Genomic DNA, 26480 nt, shown 5'->3' with positions numbered 1-26480 from the left:
TTTTCAGAATTGTTTTGGCTGTTCTTTGCAATTTCGTATGAATTTTAGAATCAGCTTGTCAATTTCTGCAAAAAAGTCAGCTGGGATTCTGTTAGGTATTGTGTTGAATCTCTAGATCAGTTTGGCGGGAGCGTATTGCCATCTTAAGTTAAGCCATTGACCCATGCGCATGGGATGTTTTTTCATTTATTGAGTTTTTTCCATTTCTATCAACGTTTTGTAGTTTTCTGAGTATACGTTTTTGCACTTCTTATAGTCCTAAGTATTTTATTCTTTTTGATGCTATTGTGAATAAAATTATTTTCTTAATTTCACTTTTGCGTAAGCCTTTTTTTTTTTTTTTCTTTAAACTACTCAATAGCTTTTCCTCAAACACATGAATTCTTGGCCCTAGGCAGATATGGCTGACTGACAGACACTGGATATATTAGCAATGTAACACCATCTCTGTTCCTTTTTTTTTTAAGTTCTTCCTGTGAACAAGCCACTCATTGAATCTACTCATGTGCTCATCTGGCCCTGACTTCTGCCTTCTTAATCTTTTTTTTTTTTAAGTGCGTGTATATTTGTTATAAATGTGTAATGGAAAGTGTTATATAGGCGGGAATTTAAATATGAGAGCATACCATAAAAACATTTCCTCCAACCTATATGAAGTTTTAAACTTTTTTTGTAGAGAAATGTCCAAAGCAAGTACTGTTGACTTGATAATAGAAAGTATGAGGTCATTTGCAGATTAAATCATTGCCTGTACCAACCACGTCTTTATCCTCTCACTCCTCCTTTCTTTCGAGTGGTATGGAAGTTTATTTGCTGTTACTTGCTGTTGTGATGTTCTGATACAAAGAGCTCTGCAGTGGCCTCTGAGTCCTTGGCTTCTTCACTTATGGTTACTGTAAAACGTATGGCGATCATGTGTTCGTAATTTCTTTGTACACATGAGGTGCCACAAAAGTGTGGTGTGGTATGATGTTGCTGCTTGATGGAAGAGCACTGTTGAAGAAGAGTTCAGCTTAGATTTCCTCTTTACTTCCTTTTTTTAAAGAACTGATAACACTATGCTCAGGTGGTTTGTTTGTGTTGTGTGAGATCAGAATAGCAGGTTTCAGATTATGCCATTCAATGAGAGAATTTATTATAATCAAAGAGGCAAACTACTGTTAATACAGATACATGATATGATCCAAACCAGGATACATGTGAAAATAAAAAGGTGCACTGCTAACCATTGTGTCAGGACTACAGGCATAAGCACTGACTGTCTTGGGCAAACCAGGATACCTGGTTGTCCTACTTGAAGGCTCTCTGTTACTACATGGATAAGAGCTTGAGTTATTCAGGACCTGTTAGGGGTTTCTTAAAATAGAATTGTAACTGCCTAGCTCCATCCCCTGGCTACCCTTTTTTGTACTTTGTTTCTTTATTGTTGGCAGTGATGGTTTGTTCTCATTTTATGTGTATTCCTAGAACTTACAGAGTTCTTGCTAGGTCATAGGGCGGGCAGTGTTTTCCAACACTCAGATTTTCTTGGGGGTTTCTCAAAAAGTACAGGTGCCTCAGCCATCCTCTGAGATTCAGTTGTAATTGGTCTGAGGATGGAGTTCACTTAGCACCTATTTTTATAGCACAGGAAATCTCTTTTATTTTGAAACTGGGTTAAGAGGACCATGTGTGATGAAATGAAGTTGAGGGGAAAAAAGCTTTAAGGATTCACAGGATAAGACAGGAATACTTAGGCATTTAGGCACATTCTCAGTAATCCCAGTAGGTATTATCTGCTTTGAAATTATTTCAAAGGAAAACAGCCTTATTTTTAAGAAGCTATAGAACACAACATTGTAAATCAACTATACTTCAATAAAATTTTTTTAAAAAAGAAAGAAGTTGTATAATTACAGTTGATTCTTGAACAGCTTGGGGGTTGGGGAGACTGATCCTCCGTGCAGTTGAAAATCTGCATATGACTTATGGGCAGCCCTTCGTATCTGCAGTTCCTCTGCATCTGTGGATTCAACTAACTGCAGATCGTGTATTTACTATTGGAAAAAATCCCTGTATAAGTGGACCCATGCAGTTCAAACCCCTGTTGTTCAAGGGTCAACTGTATTTAGTTTTTTTCTTGACCCTTTCCTTCTTTTAGTCCATCCCTCTTTAGGTAATTATAGCTATAACTAAATATAAGCCAAAGAAATTTCTAGTTATGATTTTCAAAATCATTTACATGTCTAGCTCTTGGGGATCAGCACACTGTTTTTGTAAATAAAGTTTTATTGGCACACAACCACACCATTCATTTATATATCATCTGTGGCTGCTCTCATGTGACAACAATACAGCTGAGTAGTTGGTACAGAGACCGTATGGCTTCAGGCCTAACATATGTATTGTCTGGCCTTTGAAGGAAAAGTTTGCTGACTCTTGGTCTAGAAAATCAAGGTGAATTCAGGATATTAAAAAAAATTTTTTTTAATTATTAAAATAGATATGTGAGTTGGTGTGTATCTAAAAATTGACTCTAAATTCTCTTTTTTCCCACTTTTAAATACAGATGATTCACCTCCAGCAGAAAGGGAACCAGGAGAAGTTGTGGACAGCCTGGTAGGCAAACAAGTGGAATATGCCAAAGAAGATGGCTCTAAAAGGACTGGCATGGTCATTCATCAAGTAGAAGCCAAACCGTCTGTCTATTTCATCAAGTTTGATGATGATTTCCATATTTATGTCTACGATTTGGTGAAAACATCCTAGATGTCATCACGAACTTTGCCAAATTTGTGGAACTCTTAAATGTATAATTTGTAGACATAAAGACTTGATTGCTTTCCAGTTTAATGAAAGCTTAAATGTCCCTGCGAACCCACAATCTCTGCCAGCAGAACTGGTTTTGTTCTGAATAGTACAGATTTATGTGAACACAAAGCATTTTGTGTAAGGAACTCCTTCCTCTTAAAAGAAGTCTGTCTGTTTGGAAGGGAGTTACAGGCAAGTCTGGTAAAAGTTAAGCTAGTATCATAGTCATTTAAAACTGTAGTAGATCTTATCCACTTTCCCCTTCACGCTTAACACTGTTATTCTGCTGCCACAATGCAAGCATAGTTTGGTATTTTTGTTATTGCCTTTTTTTGAGATATATATGTATCTATATCTACCTATCTATCTATATCTGTGTGTATACATATATAATGTATATATACATACACATAGATCTGTGTGCACGCGTGCGCGCGCGCGCACACACACACACACACACACACACACATTTCGTGGGCAGTCCTTTCTTTGTGGGTTGGAGTGGGGGTTACATAATTTTCTCCAGTTTAACAGGAGTGCTGACCCAAGCCATTTGTATTTAGTGTATTCATTGTATTACTGCTGTTTATTTAAAATTAAATTTGGGCACAGGAAGCACATCGGGACATTCAGCTTATTTTGAAAGTCAAGTTCAGAGTACCATTTCAGTCTGGAGGCTTTAAACTGTAAATTCAAATATGAATCACCTGTGAACATTTAATGACCCACATTACAATTTTACAAAACAGTTAGAAATCTGGGTAAAAGGCTGCCTTTAATTCTAAGCTTTGTATATTATTTGTTTACATTTTTTATCATAAATACTTCTTTTTAAGCAAAGCCCAGGTACTTGGTCCACATAGTGTAATGCCAGGTGTATTTTGGATGGCACATTTGGTCCATTATTTGTACAAATTAGTAATCTGGAATTTTAGTACACGGATTTAAAAGGCAACAGTGTATCAGCGGTTTATGTGTATTTGGTAAGTTCCTGGAAGAACGTAGTGCTTTTATATTAGAAATGTAAGTTTAAGAATGACATTGTTGCCTTTTAACAAGTTCTCTGGGATACCTTTATTTTTATTACTGTTATTACTGATATATGATTATGGTCAGAAGGCTTTTCCCCCTTGGCTTTTCCCCTCGAAGAATGTCTAGACAAATAACAGCTTAAATTCCTGACACCTCTTGTGGTGCTGTATGTTCTTACTCATGGTATGCTGTTGATGTGGATTCATTCCATTTGGTGGATCCTGCCACATCAGGGTCAGTCACCTGCACTGGCTTGTGGGTATGACTGATAGCAGCCCTTAGCCATTGAATCCTTTCCTGCAAGGTTGTTTTAACTAAAATAGAACTGCAAAAGTGGTTCATTTAGCAGCAGAACATCAGTCTATCACTTTGTTTTGGATGATCCCTGGCAGTTTGAAAGCTAGGAGAAAGATGATATGTGAAACCAGTCTTGTGGAGATTGAAAATCTTACCTCTGATTTGGGCAGAAAGCTTAAATGCATATGAATCTCAGTCAAACACCAGGTCTGTGTGACGTCTGTCATGGCTGTTCTTGATGTTAAGAGATTCTGTAGTTTCAAGACCGCGCTCTGCATGGTTTGTGTGATGCCCATTTTTGCCTTCAGGAAGGCTGTGCCTTGTTGTGCTGGTGGGTGGTAACCTCGCACACCATGTAAATACAGCACCCCAGTTCTCTCCAGCGTGCCCAGTGCCTCACTGAGGGCAGCCAGGGGTGAGCTTCTCCATGCAGTGGGTACCCAGGTCTTAGATGTTCCTCCTGTGCTTGAAACAAGTGTCATGCTACAGATCTGTCATCTGTTCTCCTGGAGGCTCTTGTAAGAGTTTCTGCATGTGAATCTCAAGGTTGAGCCCAGCTCCCTGTGCCCAAGTGGACACATGCGGCCCAGAGAGTGTGTTGTCCAGCGTGCACTGCATGAACAGGACACAGTGACTTCAGACTGAAAAACAAAGTCCTTTGGAGGTATCCTGAGGGTTGGGTCAGTTGAGTTGAAACATTTCTGGCATTACTTAATGACTTGCATTGTGGTTTTTCTGCAAGTACCTTTAGCAACTTTTAATACCACGTGATCTCTCTAGATGAATGTGACGTGATTTATTATCATCATTATTTTAATCATTGTTCCATTTATTGCCTTTAGGGTTGAAGGAAGGGGAAGGGGTCTTTTTTTTGTTGTTTTTTCCTTTTTTTTTCCCATTCTTTTTTCTTTTGGTGGCTTAAACCACACTTCCTGATGCCATGACTAACTCTGCTCCCCAGCCGAGTATTTCAGGCTTCGTCTAGGCTCATGTTTCAGATCTGCATGCATTGCTTGCATTTTCCTGGTATCGGAATGTTGGTTCCTTGTTCTAGGAATACAACATTAATTTCCAAAATTATCATGGGACTTGTGACAACACAAGACATGAATCTCTGTATAAAATGTATTGGCCTTTCTCATTGACCTGCTATAGTATTATTGTGTCGTGTGTGTGTGCGTGCGTGATGTCTGGCTGCCATGTAAAGCTTCAAAGGAAAACCTTAAAAGCAGACCATCCTTTTTTGCATGCTCTATTCTAAGTAGAATGTTCAATGTAACTAACTAAAATTGCATGTTAAATATATTTAGGTTTTTTGTTTTCTATCTTTGTTTTTATTTGGTTTCAGTTTCTGTATATTTGCTTAACTGTGCTGTTTCAGTGGTTGTAGGATAAAGATGCACTGGTGAAGCAAATGTAGTGCCAACAGAAGGTGATTTTCCAGTTGTGTATGTCATGCAGCATTTGAAGGGACTGTGCATTCTTAAAACAATCACAGTTGCTTCTAAACCAGATTTCATTTCTATTATTGTTTTACGTGCCAAACCCTGAAGTGCATTGGGCTTGAATCTCTGAACGCTGTGGACCCATTAGAAGACTGTTTTGATTGTCACAAATTGTAGTGCCTGAAGACATTCTTGAAGCTGATTGTCTTAAAAAAAAAAAAAAAGACAGTTCTCCAAAGACAAAACAGGAATTATTGTAACAGAAAATAATTATGGTCAAAATGTCTGTGGTTCCTTGGAAATGCTGCGCTTTTTGTATTTTCCATCATTAGTGCAGTTCGAACGAATGTGTATAGTTCAGAGGTCTTCGTGTTCGCATTTTAATATTAGGTAAATGACCTCATCTTTCAAGCTTGAATTCATTTTTAATTTTAATTTTATTTTATACAATGTGTAGACAGTTCCCTGTTCTCTGCATTTAGAAGTATAAACAATATAAATCTGTTCATTCTGTAAGTAATTTTTATAATTATGATGTAACTCTATCCTATCCTTAAAACATTTAAAATAAACCCTTTATGTGCAACTTTTGACTGTAAATTTTGTGCTTATGAGCAAACTGTGATGTGTTAAACGTGCTTCTGAAAAAGTTTTTGAAGTTTTACTTGAAGATTTTAAGAGACCTTTTTTCCCTCTTTTCACCAAATGTAAATGTCAGATATATATAGGAACAGAAAGAAATAGAATTTTTATTTGAATGATAATTAATAGTACCTGTAAAGAAAGGGAGCAATAATCAGTAGCCCCAATATATTATATAGTCCAAAATATGAAAGTTTGTGATTAGCAATTAATGAGAAATTTCAATTTATCATAAAATTTTAAACTTAAAAGAATTGTTTTAAATAGAATTAAATATTGTGTGTTTTATACTTTCACATCTTTTCTTGCTATAATTATATATTGCTTTTATTAATACTTAAATACCAACTAGTGAAATTCTGCAGTGAAAAAAATCTCCTTTTTTTTTTTTTCCAGTAGTAAGGACAAAGACATGTAGGTAATACTGGAACTATATGTACTCTATATTTTATCTTCCTGGATAATTTTATCAGTGAGAGGGAAAAGTAGAGTTTATGGTATGCCTGCCCTTAATTAGATTCAGTTTTTATGTTTCCCTGTTTGGCCCAAGGATCCGTGGTTAAAGCTAGGACGGGACAGGTCACTTTTGTTGCGGCCAGAGTGGCTGGGGAGGCTTGGCATGGCAGCTGCAATGACTACTGCTGAGGCCCTGGCCAAGGGGATTCAGGACCACCTCTCAGACTCTGGTGGGAGGAGTCGCAGACAGGTGTTGGGAGAAGATGAACCTGGAAGCACACGTGTTCACCCTGGGCGAGATCTTACAGTCTTCTTCCTGAAGGTAAATCACTCGTTGCAGTATCGAAGGTACAGCTCAGGAAATATTTTCCCCCAAAATAACAAAGCAAGCTTAGTCGAGAGGTTGGCGGTTGCTGACTGCTGTTTGTAAACTGAAGAACTAGGTCTAGAGCAGTCGCCACTATTGGAGAATTGCAGGGATGGGCTTGCTTTCCATTGTTTCTTCACTTGGTACAGTCACAGCTCTGTGATAATAAAGCATTTGACACTAATAAAGCACTAGCAAAAGTGCTTAGTAAGTACCTTGCCAAACACCTTCTGTTTTTTTGTTTTTTTGACCATGCCATGTGGCATGCGGGATCTTAGTTCCCCAACCAGGGATCGAACCCATGCCCCCTGCAGTGGAAGCGCAGAGTCTTAACTACTGAACTGCCAGGGAAGTCCCTTCATTTAATTCTTAATACTGTGAGGAAGGCATGACGTTTTTCCATGTTGTGCTGTTGTAAAAGGAGTGAGGGTTGAGTACCTTGTCCAGGATTACAGAGGCCATCAGGACTCAGACCTTCAATGCCTGTGCCCAGGCTCCAAGCTGCTGTGTTCACGCCTCAGAATTAAATTACTAAAGTGGGGTGATTTGATTTGAATAGTCTATGGTCCAGTAATTTCTATGGATAATTTTTTGTAACCTTATTTTGTACATTGATAGCAAAAAGTATTTTATTTCCAAGTTGCATAATAAAAGGTTTTATATTAAGTCACTAGAATGTAGAAATCTGTCTCTTTATAGTGAGAATTGTAACCCAAAGTTATAATAAATATAGCTAATAAAAGGTATAAAAATAAATATCTTTTATTTGGAGAGAAATTATACTGGAAATATTTAAATAATTTCCATCACAAGAATGTAGATACTATTTTATATTTCAGACACTTTAAACATGTCATTAAGTTAATATTCTTACAAAACCTAGACTTCTTATGCTCCTTCCTAGTTTTCACAGTAATTGTCTTATGTCATTAATATACGTGTGTGTGTGTGTGTGTGTGTGTGTGTTTAAGTTTTTAGGCTGCTGAATTTCGGAAAATTAGGTGAGTCTGTAAACTGTTTCTCCAGACATTCTAGGATAGTCTCTGCCCCTGTATGGGCCCTAAAACTCGTAGGTTTTGGTAACTCAGTGGCAGATGGTCTTCGGGTACTGCCTTGGCACATCATTTTGCCTAAAAATGACATTGCATTCTTTCTGCTTAATTTTTATGTGAGGGCACTGGACCAGGTAGCGCATTGACCCCTGTCAGTTCTCGCAATGGTGACACAGAGGCGTGGGCCCTTTCCATGCATTTCTTTTTTACGTTGGCTATTAACAGTAGGTGAGTAGGCTGCCATGTGTACTGTGGGCGTGTTCCTGCTTCCGCTTTATCTCCATCCTCTTTCATTACTTTCAACTTATGCTTTGAAAATTCATGCTCTGGGGGAACATTAGAGCTTGAAGTACCATGTGAACTACCTAAAAATCCTTTTCATAGGATTGGCACATTACACGTAACTTTAAATTCTGTGTCTTCATGTTGGAACCAAAGCAGATTATGATGTGAAAGGGACAGAAGGAAGACCAAGACCTTTTAAAAACCTTGACATTGATATGAACAGTTAACAACTGAAGATTGAAATTCAGCATTCTGAATTGTCTTCTGATACAGATTGTGAAAGTTGCTTTAAAGCTTTTGCCTTAGATTTGTCTCCTAAAGGATTTGTAAGAAATCTGAACACGACTTCTTGTGCACTGTGCATTCCCACTAGAAAAACGAGAGGAGAGTAGTCCCTGGTGACTGTGGCTTTTTTCCCAAGAGTTGTACTTTGTGTGGACTGTGTTTACTCTGTGTGTGTGTGTGTGTGTGCATGTCTGTTATTTATGGGGGACCTGATTTGAGCAAAGTGTTGCTTCGAGTTGCCCTGTAATACCGTGGCCAAGTAGTTTTAACCACTGCATTTGTCTTAATTTATCCCAAATCTGATTTGTCACAGGAGAAGGACAAGATTGTGGTCATTTTCAGAGCAGTCCAGCCAGCAGAAGAGAGCAGTATGTTAAGGACTGAAAAACATGTCTGAAGGGATGGAGTCCACAGTCTGCATTGTCCTACAACTAGAATTACTGCCTCTGAGCAGTTTGTGGGGGAGAGATCACACAGAGCACAGGAAACTAACACCTGTTACCAGCCGTCTCCTTAATTCACATGCATTTGTAAGACAAACAAGTAAACGAAAACAAATGTCTCAGCCGTTGTCACTGGCCCTTTTTTAAAATTTGGTAGTTATTTTTTTTAAAAAGGGTCATGCTCTGATCAAATTACATGTGGTAGACCACTGAAGGATTGTTTTCTGATACTGCTTTACATATTATATGTGTCCGTCAGCTCAGGCTGCCGTAACAAACACCACAGACTGTGGGGCTTAAACAATAGACATTTATTCTTGCTCAGGTCTAGAAGGTGAAACTCCATGGTTAAGGTGTCAGCAGAATGGTTTCTCCTGAGGCCTTTCTCCTTGGCTTGCAGACAGCTGTCCTACCTCCAACTTCACATGGTGTTCCCTCTGTGTGTGTCTGCCGTGATCTCTTCTTGTAAGAACATCAGTTACACTGGATTAGGGCCCGCTATAACCACCTCATTTAACCTTAACCGCTTCTTTAAAGGCCATATCTCCAAATACAGTCACATTCTGAGTTGCCAGGGGTTAGGATACCAACAGGTGAATTTTGGGGTAATGCAATTTAATCCACAGCACCGTGTTAAAATTTAGTTGGGCTTTCTTACTGTTAAGCTTACAATGGAAAAGAAATCTTATTGGCAGAGCATTATTTTTGATAGACTAATTATTTTAAAAACAATACTGATTTTCTATTTTTATTTAAAAGGGATGGATAAATTTAGTGTACTAAAGAGAGCATTGAAAGAAGAGCCAAATCTCTGAGTTCTGGTTGCCCACTTCCTATCAGTATGATCTCAGGCAAATTGTTTAGCCTTTCTAACTTCTTTTCCTCATCTGTATTTGGGGAGAATCCTGCCCTACTCACTCAAAAGATGAGTGGATCCAGTGATGCTGGATGTTCGCGTGATGCAGACCTGAGCCTGATGCAGAGGGAGCGAGTCACCTTCGTGCTGGGATTTCATTGGGTGTCAGGGCCTTACACAGACAGCAGCTCTGTCATTTCAGGCCTTGCCATGATTTGCTTTGATTTTATGATCTTTGAGATCTTTTAGTTTGATACAGTTTCACTTATATAATGTCAATCGGGAAGATTTCCATTTTTATATTTTTTCAGAACAGTATCATCTCCCAGCATATGTAAAAATTGTTGTAAAAAGCACCGTTGAAAGGTCAGTGGGATGTTCCACATTTTCCATTTTATTGTGACTAAGAAGGAGACTATGAAGATAACCTTCATGAATAAAGGTCTGCATCTGTGTTTTGCTAATGTTCTCACATTGTCGTAGGGGTCATGAACACTGAACTGCCTCCTTAGTGCTTTCGTAAAACATGGTGCTAGAGTTGGCAGTGTCAGCCAGTGGCCTGATTTGGAGTAATTTAAATAGTCTACTTTCAGAATGTTTTGCTGCCTAAGAGGGAAGTCGTATCTTTAAAACAGTACAGTTATGCCCAATGAAACGTAGCCGTTGTGTGTAATAGGAGAGTAATGACCACTGTCCTCACTCCCACCCCAAGTGAGGCCTTGATGCACTGTGTCTTTAATCACCAATGTTGCTTTTTCTCTAATATAATCTGAAATCAGTCCCTCTTTGGAAAAGTTTTAAAAGTTGATTATGGTTTGAGGGGGCGGGGTTGTTTGCAGGTATTAATTTCACCTTAGTATTTGATGTCCCATCTTTAATTAATTTCTGGTATGACTATTTAACATTGGTCCCACACTCAGGTAAAGCCAGCTGCTTTATTTAAACTGCAACCGAATTTCATTTTATTTTCATGTGTGCTCAAAAGAAATAACCATCAAATTGTCCGAGAATGGTAGCTGGCAGCTGGCGCGTAACGGTGCCATTGCTTGTGTTCTTCAGTGGGGCGCCTGGGAAAGTGTCGAGGGTGTGGACACCAAGAGCAGGATTTTGTCCTGCTGAGAAAGTGAAGATAGCAGGCTGCCTTCCTCTAAAGGAGGTGAGGGTTTAATTAAACTTCTTAAGAATGGAATTACAAATGTTGCTATGTTGCAAGTCTTTATTATAACCTGTAAACAAGTCAATTCTAACCTAATTCAGCTTTAATACTCTTCAGATAGTAGCAAAAATGTACATTTGCCTCTAGGATATTTTGTAAATGTGAATACTATACAAATAATTTCATAAGCTACCTAAAATCTTTTATGGAACAAAATAGGTATACATAGTTATTTTGCCCTTGAAAATTCTCCATCCTTAATAGTGAAGTTTTAAGAGTCCTGTGGAAGATTGCTGTTTCTTTCCAGATAATGTAAATTGATATGGTATACTGCCACCTCAGAGAGGCACCTCACTGAAATGGCTCCTAAAACTTGTGGTCACTGTTGTGTGGTTAAACTTCACCAGTACGTGAGTTATATGGTGGTTACGACTTGGGATTTGGGGGGGCACTGTCCAGTGCAGCAGCTGGACTTTGCAGGATAAATTCACAAGGCCTGGTAGAATTAGCCCTGGACAGGTATTTGGAGTCTGGTCTCTGTTCTCTATTTTAAAACATCTCTGTGCTCAGTTTCTTTCTTTGCATGATTATTTTTTTTAACATCTCTGAACTTCTAACTTGTTTATCCAGAATAATATTATTATCTCCTGTTTTTTAAAAGCACTTAGGAAAGAGTAACTTGTTTTTGCAAAAATGCCTCAGAATAAGTGACAGTCTATACTACATTTAAACTAGCAACGTAATTCAGATAGCAATAAGCTCGTGTCTGTTCTACGTATTACTACATCGAAGTCTTCCCACTGCTCATCTGGTTTAGTGAGGTGCCTTATACCAACAATTACTTTGGCTGATGAACATGAAGCTGATGAAGGTGTTTATTCCTAACCGGTGTTCTCCCTGCTACACTGTGCTCCATGGAGGAGCTTACAACTGCCATTTAAGCATTTTAGTTGTCTGTGACACCAAAGAGTGGTGTGGTGTAGCTTTTAGAAAGAGAAAACAAAGTAAAATGTAAATTGTAGCATATTCTCAGTTTACAGTCAAAATCCTCCCAGCCGACCATTGGCCAACAGACGGTTAATACGCTGGAATCCACCAGGGCTGTTTCTGCCCAGCCTCCTCCAGTGAGGGGCTTTCTGTGAGACAGCAGGACAAACTTGTGTTCCACGTTCCAGCGGGATCCATTTGGCTGTGGTCAGGACTTGCCTGGTTGTGTTGTCATACCTGCTGCTTCTCAGGGTTTACGTGCACCTTATAGTTTATCATGAAGTGCAAGGTTAAGTTTCAAATTGTGTACCATTAATATCAGAAAAATCCAAAACCTTTTCTGCAGTTTCTGTGTCTTCATAATTTAAAATATTCTAAAATTGTTGTAATTTGTTTCCTGTTTAAAAACAGTTCTACTTACAATTTCAAGCTGAAACGGGTGAAGGCATGATTTTTGGCTAGACACCCATCTTTTTTTTTTTTAAGACACCCATCTTAACGGTTGCTCTGTATTCTTATCTCTACCTTCTTTGGAGAAAAGACCAACTTTACCAGCTTCACTTTTCTGATGTGATATTGTAGGATTTACTGGATTTCAAGACATTTTAAGTATTTTGAGGAAAGACACTATTAAGATGGGACTTTTGTATACCAAGGTATTTTAATGTTTTCCTTATACTGAGCATCCTAGGTTTAACTTAATAGTTTATATGCTCATTCAGCACTGAACTGAAGGTAAATTAGAAGTTTTTCAAAATTTATTTGAAGCCATTGTTCTAAGCTGACTGTTAATTTTTCCAAGAAAATTAAGTTCCTTTTATAGCTAACCATATTACCAAAATTCCTTTGTACTTAAGTAAATTGTCATACCTTTATTAAGCATCTTATTTCAGGATCATGTTAATATAATTTTCTGTTGATTTATTTACTTTTTATGATCTTTAAAGACAAGATTTTAAGAATCTTATGTCATGAATTTTTTCAGATGGTAAAGTCATACCTAGTTCCCTGGGTACTGTCCAGAGTATCGTTTTGAAAAAGTTCTGGTTTGAGTGACTTTGAGCAGAAAATCCCCCCAAAAGGGAAGTATATGAAAGTACATTATTGCAAAAAGGAGTAAGCTAATTCATACAGTGCCTAGGGTACCTTTAAGCATTAGAAGAGACACTCTGAGCAGATTCATCTCAGGTTCACCTGAGTCTGTCTTTCAGTGGCTCTCCACTTCAGGCTGTCTGCCAGCTCCTGAGTGCCTGCAGAGTGCCTGTGAAGCTGAGGGCTTGGGCGGAGGCCCACGCTAGAGTCAGGAGGCATCTCCACTGTTCTGGCCTCCACCAGGGCCTCTTTGACTGCCTGCTGCACAGCATGTTCATAACATTGTGATTGGTGTCACAGACCAGTTGAGTTTTGGGGTTGTCACCTGTCACCCCTCATGGCATCCGTAAACTCCAGGGAGCAGCCTGGGCCTGAGGGCCAGTGGCAAGTGTAGTCCCTGGTAAAGTGATTGTATCCAGTCTACCGAACACTGAGGTGACACTCAAACCTCAGAGGTCAGGATGTCCACCTGCCCCCAAGGACCCTGCTGCCCAACCCCTACCCCCCCACCCCTACCCCCTGGCTGCTTCCTGGAGGGAAGAGCAGTGAGAGAACTGCTCTCTTTGCACAAAGATCTGTTGCATAACTACTGTCTCAGTTACACTCCTATTGTGGATGGTCAGGAGGCCCCAGGAAAATGTTCACAGACAGAAGTGTCAAATCTGTATCCCAAGTGACCATGCTGGATTTACAGCCTCAGGAGTTGGTCCTACATGACTGTCAATGAAGAGTGTGTTTGATGGTGGGGTTTGCTGTGGCAGCTAAGAGCACTTCATTTTTCAACATGGGAATTCTTTCTCTGAGTGGTTCCTGGGAAGGCCACTGAGGGTCTAATTTCTCCCTTTCACTTTAGCACCACACATTGGTGACCAGGCTTGCAGAGAAAAGGGCAGCTGCCTAGCTCCAGGTTGCCTGTTGGAGCTGGTGGCTAAGCAGGTACCGTGTACTGTAATGAAATGTTGGCTGACGTGACCATTTTCTCTTACACATTAGTCCCCATTCCTTTCATGCTTTTATTTTCCTTGCCTTATCAACAGTTAACACACTTTTAATGGTCTGTCATGAGCCTAAATAAGCCTTTATAGAAGATTCATTTACTTATATTAAGGTTATGTATTTAAAAGGTGAGGTTCTGTAGCTTTTTTCCTCACTGTCTGACATTGTGCTTGTAACTCACCATGAAGTTATTATTCTGGAGTAGAAAGGGGTTAAAGAGCTAAGAAATAGGAATCGATTACATGTTAATTTTGGTAATCATCAGAAATGGGTGGTCTTTAAGAGTGGTCAGTAAGACTGAGAAATTGTTTCTGCTAACCCATCTTAGGCTAGTGTCTTTGAGTGCAGCATGAGAGTCAGCTACATGATCATCTGTGTGAGGGTTATTAGAAATACAGATTCCTAGGCTTCACACAAACTAAAGTTGACACTCAGGAAACTGCAATCTTAGAAGAACTCCTTCCCTACCCCTAATTTTGTGCATACTCAAGTTTGAGACCTACCATCTTGGATCTTAGGGAGTAGAGTATTTAAAAATCATGGAGTTTTTGTTATTTTAATATTTCCAAGGCTGTATCTCAGGGATGGTTAGAAAATGCTTTCATGTTTCTAATGATTTTGACTTAAATCTTCCTGTTTTAAGCCTTCAGATTAATTTTTATGTCAATATACAAGTCTTAAAAGACTTTGGAACTGGGGAAATGATTAAAGTTGTTGTGTTTGGAGTTCTGTGAATGTGCTTATGAGATTGTTCAGATATCAGCACATGGCATTCCTGTGTTTGCCTATTCATGAGCCAGGCTGTGTTAGTTCTACCTCGGACCTCAGCCAGGTGACCCCTGTCTGCTGTTGCCCATTTAGGTATGACTTTCTGATGGAAAACAACCCTAAGGCTTCAGTATTCAAATGATGTTGAGAGCTTCATCAGAAACAGAACTCAAGTCATTTTAGACTACTTCTATTCCTGAAAGGATACTCAGTAATAGTTTTAAAACAAAACAGAAAACTTGCAGGACACGGAAGTACCTTGTGCCAAAATGATTTTCACCTGCAGGATGCTCTCTCATGCTCTCACACATTGATTTAACTTTGGAAAATGAATTGATGTCATTTTATAACTTTGAAAGGTGCTTATTAATTAAAAGAAACTTATAGGAACAAAAGAATAGTATTTTATCACAATTCATTTGCCATGTACACTTGGAATTTCTCTAAATAACCACTTAGCTGTGTGTTTCACAGAATTCTTATTTGTCTTTAAGAGGATGGAACTCAGTCTTCAAACCGTCTGAATGATGACATGGGTGTGTGTGTAGGCAGTGGCTTAATACCAAATGCATCCATGTTTATTTTCCACATAGCTCACATTGGCCTGATTACTGGACTGTATGCATAGATAGATCTTAATATGCTCAGTGTTACTTCTTAGAATCTGAAGTACAGAGCTTGAATTAGTTAACTAACAACCTTTTATATTAAATTCGTTGTTAATCTTCCTGGAAGTTGGACTTTTGCAAAAACGATAGTAAGTGGATGATTAAAGAGGTGTTTGTAAAAAAAAAAAAATTTGGATATCACTTCCTAATAAGTGTTAATCACAACATAATATCAAAATATATGGGATGCAGCTAAACAGTGCTGGGAGGGAAATTTATAGCTGTGAATACTTATATTAAAAAGATCTCAAATCAAAGTCTAAGCTTCCACCTTAAAAGAACTAGAAAAAGAAGAGCAAGAATAAATCCAAAGCAAACAGAAGGAAAGAAATAATAAAGATTAGTATGGAAATCAGTGAAATAGAAAACAAAAATAGTACAGAAAAATCAATGAAAGCAATTGTTGGGTCTTTGAAAAGATCAAGTTTGGCATACCTTTAGCTACACTGACCAAGGAAGAAAGAGAAGACACAAATTACCAACATCAAGAATCAAAGAGGTCACATAACTACCAATTTTATAGAAATTAAAAGAACGGTAAGGAAATGCTGTGAACAACTTTATGTCAACACATGGACAACTCAAGTGAAATGGACAAATCTTAAGACACAAATCAACACTTTGTCAAGAAGAAATAGAAAATTTCATTAGATCTATAACAAGTGGAGAGATTAGGCTGGAAACTAGACTTCTCTCATGAAAATAAACCCCAGGGCCAGATAGCTTCACTGGTGAATGCAATCAAACATATAAAGAAGAAATAATGCCAATCTTTCAGAGACTCAGAAAATGGAAGAGGAGGGAATACTTACTTGTTCTATGTTATGAGCCCCCTATTATCCTGATACAAAAGCCAGACAAAAGCATCACAAACACTACTACAGACCAGTATCCCTTATGAATATAGATACAAAAATCTTCAACAAATCCAATGACATTTAGAAAGGCTTAGGTTCATGGCCAGGTGAGATTTAATAGCAGAAAGCCAATGAATGTATTCCACCATATTAACAGATGGAAGGACAAAAGACACGAGTCATTTCAAAAGGCAGAGGGAAAGCATTTGACAAAGTGTGACACCTTTCATGATAAAAACTCTCTTTGTCAAAGATTTCTTGTATACAACACCAAAAGCACAATCTAAAAGATAAAATTGATGTTAGGCTCCATCAAAATTAAAAACTTGTGTGTTACAAGCCACTGTTAAGGAAATGAGAATGCAAGCCAGACTGGAAAAAAACATTTATAAATCATATTGATAAAAGATTGGTGTTCAGAGTATACAAAGAGCTCTTTAACAAGAAGACAATCCAAGTAATAGTGCAAAGGATTTGAATAGATATCTCTCCAAGGAAGATCCACAAGTGGCCAATAAATACAAAAAGATGTTCAACATCCTTAGTCATTAGGGAAGTGCAAATTAAAACTGAGATGCCACTTCCCATGCAGAATAACTGTACCAAATAACAGTACCAAAATAGCTGTAACCCAAAGGATAGGCAATGACAAATGTTGGTAAAGATGTGGAGAAATTGGTGCAGCCCCTTTGGATAACCGTTTAGCAGTTTCTTAAAAAGTTAAATACAAATTTACCATAAGACCCTAGGTACCTAGGAAAATACACATGAAAATCGAGAAAATATGTCTACAGAAAACTTGTAAACTAACGTTTATAGAAACATTGTTCATAATAGCCCCCAAATGGAAATACACCAAATTATCATCAACCAGTGAGTGGATAAACACACTGGTAGATCCATACAATGGAACACTACTCAGATAGGAAAAGGAATGAGCTGGTACAAGCTACAATATCAGAAACATAAAATGGAGGAAGACAGATGGAAAATACCACATATTCTGTGATTCCATTTATGTGAAATTTCCTAAAAAGTAAAAACTACAGAAAGTAGATTATTGGTTGGTTGCTGGAGGCTGCAGTTGGGAATGGAGACCACCTGCCAGTGGATACTAGGAGTCGTTTTGCGTTGAGGGAACTGTTACTGATGATTGTATAACCATTTACTAAATTTACTAAAAAATTATTCACTTAAAATAGTTGATTTTATGATACATATGTGAATTATATCTCAAATAAAGCATTTAGAAGACTCCTGAGATAATATCTGAATTCTAAAAAGAAGGAAAGGTGGGAGGGACAGTTTGTGATTCTGAGTTTGGGCTGCCTGCCTGGGAATTTGTTTTTCTGACAACCTCATGGGTGATGCTTTGGTACCCAGTCTGAGGACACGGGGCTAGACCAAAGGGGGGTGTTCTAGTTTGTGACTTGCATTTGGACGAGGTAGATTGCCGAGGGGGTTGGGGGGTGTGAGCTCCATGAGTGTCATGCGCCTTTGTCCTCTGGGTCAAGTGCTGGGAAACAGCATCAGAGCTGAAGTCATGAAAAACTGAAGTTTTCTCTATTTAGGAAAATAACTGGTGGGAACCATAACGTCATCATCACAAGTGAATCATCTTGCTAAAAGGCTGAGAGGAGGGCAAGAAAACTAGAGAAAAAGCTACAAGTATTAATACTTGTGGAGCTGGGCAGCTCACGGCCCAGGCTGAGAAGCCCTTTGGGCGAATGCCCACATGTGGCCCGTGGGCACCCACGGGGCAGCAGTGGTTGGTGGTGAGTCGGTGCTGTGAGGCCTGCAGGTTTACCAAAAGCTACAGGAAGCACCTTGACGCCAGGGGGCCCCTTCTGATGCTGACAGTCTGTGATTCTTCCGGAGACCGAGAGCAGGCTCAATCTGGAAGAGGGAGCAGGCCCATGAGAAAGGCAGAACCAGAAGAGGCGGCCAGAAGGGAGTGTGAAAAGCCAAAAACTAAAACCAAAAAGTTAAGAATACCGAAAGCAAAAGCAGCTGAGAATGAGACCTTATACACTTTATTTTCACTCCCAGTGACCCGTTACTGGAAATATTCTGCTTTAGGCTAGTTTGGGAATTAAACACATCTTACATGCTGTGGGGCTGAGCCTGCCCTCAGAAAGCGAAGGCAAGTGGAGAGGTGGACCTAGGTCACTCAGGCTGGGTCGAGAACGCTGCCTTGTCACCCTTCGAGTCTCGCCACTACATCCGTCCATCAGAGCTCAGCCCGCTGCAGTGAGGAACCTTCCAGAGTCTACCTTGGGGTGGAATGCAGACTTGTGTTTGTGCACGCCTGTGTGCACGTGCTTTGGGATGCTGCATTTGTTGGCTGGAGCAGGTGTGAGAGCACACAGGTGGTAGTGCGAGGGAGAATGTTAGTCTCATGTACATTTGTGGTCCTAGGGGGTTTTGTGAAAGTAGTTTTTTATTTTTATTTTTTATTTTTTTTTGGCTGTGTTGGGTCTTTGTTGCTGCACGCAGCAAGCGGGGGCTACTCTTTGTTGCGGTCTGCGGGCTTCTCATTGCGGTGGCTTCTCTTGTTGTGGAGCACAGGCTCTAGACACGCAGACTTCAGGAGTTGTGGCACATGGGCTCCAGTAGTTGTGGCTCGCAGGCTCTAGAGCACAGGCTCAGTAGTTGTGGCGCAGGGGCTTAGTTGCTCCGTGGCATGTGAGGTCTTCCCGGACCACAGCTCGAACCCGTGTCCCCTGCATTGGCAGGTGGATTCTCAACCACTGCACCACCTGGGAAGCCCTGAAAGCAGTTTTTGAGGAAAAATTAGCTATGGAGGCAATCCTACAAGTCAGCCCAACACCAGGGCAAATTCATGTGGGAAAATGTTTCATCAAAGTCCGGCAGGAGGCTGGTGGGCAGACGGCATGCCTTCCCCCACCAGAACATGTGTGTGGCTCAGTGCATTTCTTCATTGCTGCCTCCTACCCTTGCACAGGTGGACACGCTGACGAGAGAAGGGAGCAAACAGGATGTCTAACCCTTTCCTGCCTAAGGTACCTGGACTTTGAGGGAGAACAAATAAAACACTTCAGAGGGGGGAGATTATTCAAGGACCAGAGTATCAAGCTGGGAGTTCCTGCTGGAAGCTATTTGGGATAAGAATCTGTGAGGATTTCACAAGTCTCTCCTATTCGAGTTCTTGGCTAGAGAGATTGCCTTGCTTTTTTTTTGCATTTTTGTTGCCTAACCACTTCTGCATGTGCTACTTTATGAGTTTCTCCACGTCAGATTCCAGTTCCAGTTGCTGTCATTGCAAAGGGATTCCCACTTCGCAGTCATAACTGGGAACACTTCGCTATTCCCCTTGGGCATTTTGCATGTACTTTGCAAGCTGCCCCGGCTCTCCTGGTGTTTCCTTGGCCTGGATGTTGTACTCACAAGTTAGTGGTCAGCCAGTGCCAGCCCAAGCCTTGACCCTGAGAGCAGTGACTGCCAGTGCCCCATCTCCTCGCAGGCTTGGATGTGCTTGCTCCTTCAAGATCCAGGAAGGAAGGACAGTTGGGTCCAGATGCAAAAGGAAGAGAGGTACCTTCCAGTCTCCAAGAGGACTCGCTCTCCGTTCTTACATGGCCACATTTACACAGGAGAGCAACTCAAGGTTATGTCGACTACACTTGGCCATGAGAGCTGTTTCCCCCGGTGCGCGCCATGTATTCGAGAATCTGTAGTGTTAAACTGAAGCCCTAAAAAGAATGCCTGCACTATAGTGAAGATGAATGTTCGTGCTTAGGACTTGTTACTTTCTTTGCACAGCATAAGAACATAAGATTTTGAGGCAAACAGGCGACATCCACCTCTGTGTTCGTGGTAGCCGTGGCTTTTACCTTGGCCTGTGCTTTTCTTTATGCTCCATGTCTCAGTAGCCTTGGGGTGGTAGCCATTTCAAAACTGCTTTGATTTATTTCACGTCCGCATAGATGTATTGGTCTCTCTTAATATCGGCGATATTCTTGTCTAAATTATGTACAAAAGAATAAAGCCAAATATCTGTCCTAGGTAATAGTGTCGTTATTTTGGAAAAATTGATCAAAACAACAATGAATTAATGGTTAAATGAATAAATCACTGCCTCCATCCCTCTCGTCATCTAGGGCCCACAGCCATGATGGATTGCAAAGCCTCCTCCAGAAGTGCATCCCCTGCTCCCAGTGACTTTGTGATAATTTGAGATGGTCTTTTAAAATTCACATTTGATAGTTGATCCTAAAGAAGTCTTTAGAAATACAGTTGCTTGGTGGTTGCTACTAAGAAATGAGTTTTACCAGTTTATCTTTGAATGAAAGTCTCTCAAGAATAAAAGTTTGTTTGGACTTGTGGATGGGGGACCTAGAAAGAGAAGTTTGCAACCTGTGGCTTGGAGAAGACTCTGGTGGAGAGATGTCATGGACCCTCAGTTATCACTTACCCCCTCGTCTGCTGATGGCTACCAACACAATGGTGAGCGATAAACCCTTTCCAAGTGAGTAACAAGCCAATGCAGACCTTACCAGGGTAAAGCAGCTCTGGCTTTGGATTTCGGGAGAATACCTTGGAAGAAGCCAAGGCAGAGAAATCCTGTGCAGGACAGGAATGTTGCAAGCATTTCAGAGTTAGATTTCCTCAGTCCTTTAACAGTAGAGATATCTTATTAACATCTGACAAAGTAAGGACTCCAGGGAGAACCACGTGTGCCTGCATTAAGGCACTTGGCAGAAGCTCGAGCCCATTGCTACAGGCTGTGTCTCTACAAAATTCCTATGTTAAATCCTGAGGCCCAGTGTGATGGTATTAGGAAGTGGGACCTTTGGGAGGTGACTAGATCATGAGGGTGGAGCCCCCTGTTGGGATTAGTGCCCTTACAAAAGAAACCCTAGAGACCTCCCTTGCCCCTTCCTCCATATGATAGCAGACAGCAGTAAGTCATCCATCTATGAACCAGGAAGCAGGTCCTCACCCACCTTCTGGTGCCTTGATCTTGGACTTAAAGCCTCCAGAACTGTGAGCAGATTTCTTGTTTGTAAGCCACCCAGCAGCCTGAGTGGACTAAGACATAGCAGTAACTCAGATTTGTCAGGCAACAGAACACTATGTGTGTACGTGCTGGGAACTTGGTTGTTCTGTGTGTGTGTTTCATATATAAGATATAAAATCCTTGCAATAACTTCTTCTGACAGTTAGGCATTATTTTCACTCCTATTTTACAGATGGGTCCACTTGAGTGTCTTGTAGTAACGATCAGACCTGTGCTATGGAAAGCTGAGCTTGCACTGAACATCCAAGACAAGGCTGTCCAGTAGAACCTTGGGGGATGTTCTGTCTGTGCTGCCCAATGCGGTAGCCACACGTGGCTTCTGAGCACCCAAAATGTGGTTCGTGGGGCTGAGGAACTAAATTTTTAATTTTATTTCATTGTAATATAGATAGCTGTGTGTGGCCTGTATCTGCTGCCGTGGACAGTGCAGATGAGGCGCTAGCATAACCTAACACGGATGGTTGTCCATCTCAGCCCTGTAAACTGTACAGGTAAGTACTATGTGTTCGTTGGTACATAAAATAAATTCCATGCCTTAAAAAGGTGGGCATCTGCCTCCTTTGCGTTTCTCCCCATAAGTTCAGTGTGACTTTTGGGGGGGCTTCAGTTCAGATGTGAAGGGCCCTCGACCAGTGAGCTGTGAGAGCCTCAGTTTCTGCCGTTGGGGCAGCAGGGACCCTGTGCAGAGACTGAAATAGGTGGGTGGTCACATCCTACAGATGACGGGCAGACCTCGAGGTCAAGGGTCTCTCCAGTTGTGGACACCTGCCTATTGGAGGGCAATGCAGAGGGGGTGGTTCCTGTCCTTCCACGAACTCACACCTGCCAACGTGATCATGACCTGACCATGTCAGTCAGCATCCATGCAGCTGATCTTAATTCATTCAGACCACTGACTGTTTCTCAATATATACAGATTTACAAAACAGGCTCTCAAAAGTCAGGCTGAAAAATCCCGATCTTTCTCAGGAGAGAGGACTGTGTATTTTACCCACAGGTTTTACACAGAGTCTTGATGTATGTTGGAATCAATCTTATTCTTCCCTCTCTCAGCTGGTCCCAGAGATTGAGAACAGGGTCCTGTGTGTGCTCACAAGTGTGTAAGTATGCACACAAGCGTGCATGTGTGTCTCTGCATGTTCAGGTGGGTATGCGAGCATGTGTTTAAATGTGCATGTGTGTGTGTACACATCCACGTGTAAAGTGTATGCATGTGCAGCACGTGAACACATGGGTAGTGTTAGCATATGCATGTGCGGGTGAGTGTGCATGTGTGCAGGCAGTGGAGTCCTGTCTCTGGGGACTGAGGGTGAGCACACAGATGGGAGGAAGAGTAGACCAGCTGTGAAGGCCAGTGAAGAGAGGTGACGGCCGCAGGCTTATACGCTGATGAAAACTAGGCATCCAGAAAACAGAATGTTCCTGACTAAAGGCCTCTGTTTAAGCAGAACAGCTGCCCAGGGCGTTGCTCTAAGATTTGTCAGTTGGTTGGAAACTATTAGGTTGAGAGCACGATTCTCCTGGAGTGTGAATGCAGATTCTGATTCTCCTGGAGTGTGAATGCAGGTTCTGATTCTCCTGGAGTGTGAATGCAGGTTCTGATTCAATGTTCCTGACTAAAGGCCTCTGTTTAAGCAGAACAGTTGCCCAGGGCATTGCTCTAAGATTTGTCAGTTGGTTGGAAACTATTAGGTTGAGAGCACAATTCTCCTGGAGTGTGAATGCAGATTCTGATTCAGCGGGTGTGGGGTGAAGCCTGAGAGTCTACATTTCTAACCGGTTCCAGGGGCAGCTGCTGCCCTCGGAGTAGCCTGAGGTGTAGAGGACAGGGCTCCACAGAGAAATCTGGAGACCCTGGGCTGCCCGAGCGGTCCCAGACCGTGGGAGAGGTAGCCTAGGCAAGGTGAATAAGATTCATACAGGCCCCCCGTGATTTGTGAGACAGGATGGCAAGGTGTGTGGAGCCTCTGCTCCGCTCTGAGAGTCAAAGGCTAGTGAGCTCGTGACATGGTGACACCCCTCATGCTGGTTGGATAAACTGTAGTAGTCACCAAGATGGGCGCTTTACCATCCATGAGAGGGTCTGAGCAGTTACAACTTTGGAGAAACAGGTCACCAGGCCTGGAGGGGGTAAGAAACCTCCACAAATGGGGGAATGAGTCTGCCTTGAGGAGGGAAGAATCAGAGACTGAAAACAGAAAGGGCTTTGGAAAGCCTGGTTTGCCCTGAATGTGTTATCTGGACAGCCCCTCAGGCCAATCTTGGTGTTCCCAAGGGAGGCCCCAGGAAAGAGGGGATGCAAGACACTGGGAATGCAGTGGCATGACTTTCTATCCTTTGGGCTTCATCCTAAGTGCTCAGTTCCCATCTTGCCCAGCTGGTTGGAGCCTGTAACACCACACTTTGAGGTCGATTACAGGTATCTGAGCCTCAGCCCCTCCCTGGCCAGCTGTCTTTAGAGATTGTTTCTGGATTGTGGGTCACTTGGTTCGATCAAATGATGGTAAGTGGATCACTATGTCTAATTTGCTCTAACAAATTAAGTCACTCTATTGCTAATAGGAGCTCAGGAGTATCAATTTATATTAAAATGATAATGAGAAACACAGTAGCTTCTTATTTTCCAGGCACTTTTCTAGAGACTTTACATATATTATCTCATTAAAACCTCCCAATAGACATTACCATCTCCATTTTATAGATGTGGAAACTCAGGCTGATAGATGATAAATAACTTGCCCAAGGTCATACAGGTAGGAAGAGGTTGGATCTGCTTCACATATCTGCTTCGTACATAGCTCTCAGGCCACAGCATGAAGGGCACTTGGACATGCTTGTGATTATGCATCAGGATTGTGTGTTCTTAAAGGGACGTTTGAATTTGGGTATGATAGTAAGAGGGGAAACCTATTTACTAAAGAATAATATAGTCACACTCATTCCACACCCACTAAGGTGGCTCTAGTCAAAAAGACAAGTGTTGGTGAGGATGTGGAAAAACTGGAACCATCATTTACTGCTGGTGGGAATGCAAATGGTGCAGCTGCTTTGGGAAACAGTCTGGCAGTTCCTCAAAATGGTAAACAGAGTTACCACATGAACCAGCATTTCCATTCCTAGGTTTAAACCCAAGAGAAATGAAAACATGTGTCCACACAATAGTTTGTATACAAATGTTCGTAGCTGCATTATTCACAATAGCCAAAAAAAAAAAAAAAAACCTCAAGTGTCTTATAAACTGATGACGAGATAAGCAAAATATAGTCTACCCATACAGAGGAATATTATTCAGCCACAAAAAGAATGAAATACTGGTACGTGCTACAAGTTGGATGAACCTTGAAAACATTATACTGAATGAAAGAAGCCGGACACAAAGGCCACGTCGTAAGTTTTCATTTCTATGAAATGTCCAGAATAGGCAAATCTGTAGAGACAGGAAGCAGATCAGAGGTTGCCAGGGGCTGCGTGGGAATGGGGAGTGACTGTTCAGTGGGTCTTGGGGATCTGTTTTTGGACTATGAAAATGTTGTGGAACTAGATAGTGGTGATGATTGCACAACCTTGTAAATATATTTTTAAAACCCCACTGAAATAAAAGTTCACTTTTAAAGAGTGAATTTACAGTTTGTGACTTATATCTCAATTTTTTAAATGTCTATGATTGAACCTGGAGAAGACAGAGGCTGCAGCCCTGGTCACCATGTGGAGCCTACTGGCCCAAGTGCTGGGGACGTGGACAACACACAGGCTGTCAGGAGGCACCACGCTCTGTTTCAGATCAATGTGTCTTCTCGCCTGGGACCTCCGGGGACCAACCTGGCCTCTGGTTCATTGACCTGTTATAGTGAGCTGATTGCTTACCAAAGGAGTCTTTGGGCATCTTACCAATAAAGGGAAAGAGTTTTTTAGGATTTGTAAAGGATGGAGTTTAGGTGAAATTGGAATGAAGCTATGGGTTGATAGGCTTGCCCTGCAGAGCTGTGTAGACCTCCTTGGGAACTGCAAGAACGTGTGTCCAGAGACCCCTTGTCTGAAGCTGTGCACCTGGGTTGTACATCTGGGCTTCATCCCTGAGTCGGAGACCCAAGTCCCTTGGGGATCATGGGCTGCTTCATTCTCACAGCTTTCATTCCAAATGGCAAGTGTCTGACAGTCTAGGATTTTGGAGACTCAAGCTTCTCAGTGGGAACAGCAGCAATCCTTCACAGAAGGCATTGTTGTGACAGGGCACAGCTGTCCTGTGAGAAGTGCTTTTCTTATGAATTCTGCAGCTGGTCTTCTGGGGCTGCCCTTTCAGCCCAGTGAGTGGCAGGGTGGGTTTTTACTTTTACATGGAAGGTTCATGCCAGTTGCCCAGGTCCCAAATCTGAACAGGAGAGCCACAGCCCCTTCCTCACAAAGCATGCAGCCCACAGGGTAGGATAGACTCAAACTACTAGTAACACTAACTATCCTGCCACACTATGTGGTTATATATACTATAAAAGATATACCACACATACAACTATGCTAATTGGTTACACAGTGTGAAATGTGCTCAGCATGAGTTAACCTGGCCTGACGGGGTCCAGGGGTTGAAGGTGGACTTGCTGGGACAGGGCATTTAAGCAGAGCCCTGAAGGGGAAGGAGGATTAGTGAAACAGCATGTGCAAAGGCCCTGGGGTGAGAAAGCACACGGCTTATTATGTTAGAGAAACTGTAGGGTGGGCAGTGAGGCTGGCAAAGAATGCGAGATGGGATAGACGGGCAGGGTGAAGTTTGGTCTCAACAACCATCTCAGGCAGTATAATTAATGGTCACTATCAATGTACTCAGGCCACGCCAGAGAGGGGCCAGCGAGAGCTACACCTGCTTTTGTCCTGTATCCTCTCCCTAACTCTGTTTTAATTCTCTTACAGACTTCTTTGTGAGGTCAGCACTTACTGATAAAAGCTTCCCAACTTCCTCAAGCCACGTATTCA

At 41.3% G+C, this 26480-nt stretch overlaps 1 protein-coding gene across 1 annotated transcript in view; it reads left to right on the top strand.

Annotated features, from left to right (window-relative positions):
- Window positions 1-6316, top strand: part of SPIN1 (spindlin 1) — a 65380-nt gene extending 59064 nt beyond the window's left edge. Inside the window, 2 exon segments of the mRNA XM_079925501.1 lie at window positions 2549-2734; window positions 2737-6316. Coding sequence (XP_079781627.1) covers window positions 2549-2734; window positions 2737-2795 — 245 coding nt within the window. The 3' untranslated portion in view covers window positions 2796-6316.
- Window positions 6317-26480: the final 20164 nt, after the last annotated feature.

The sequence above is a fragment of the Stenella coeruleoalba genome (genome assembly GCF_951394435.1).
Source record: "Stenella coeruleoalba genome assembly, chromosome: 7".
Lineage (NCBI taxonomy): Eukaryota > Metazoa > Chordata > Mammalia > Artiodactyla > Delphinidae > Stenella > Stenella coeruleoalba.
Note: the sequence above shows the minus strand (reverse complement) of the source record. Positions and strands in the feature narration are given on the sequence as shown.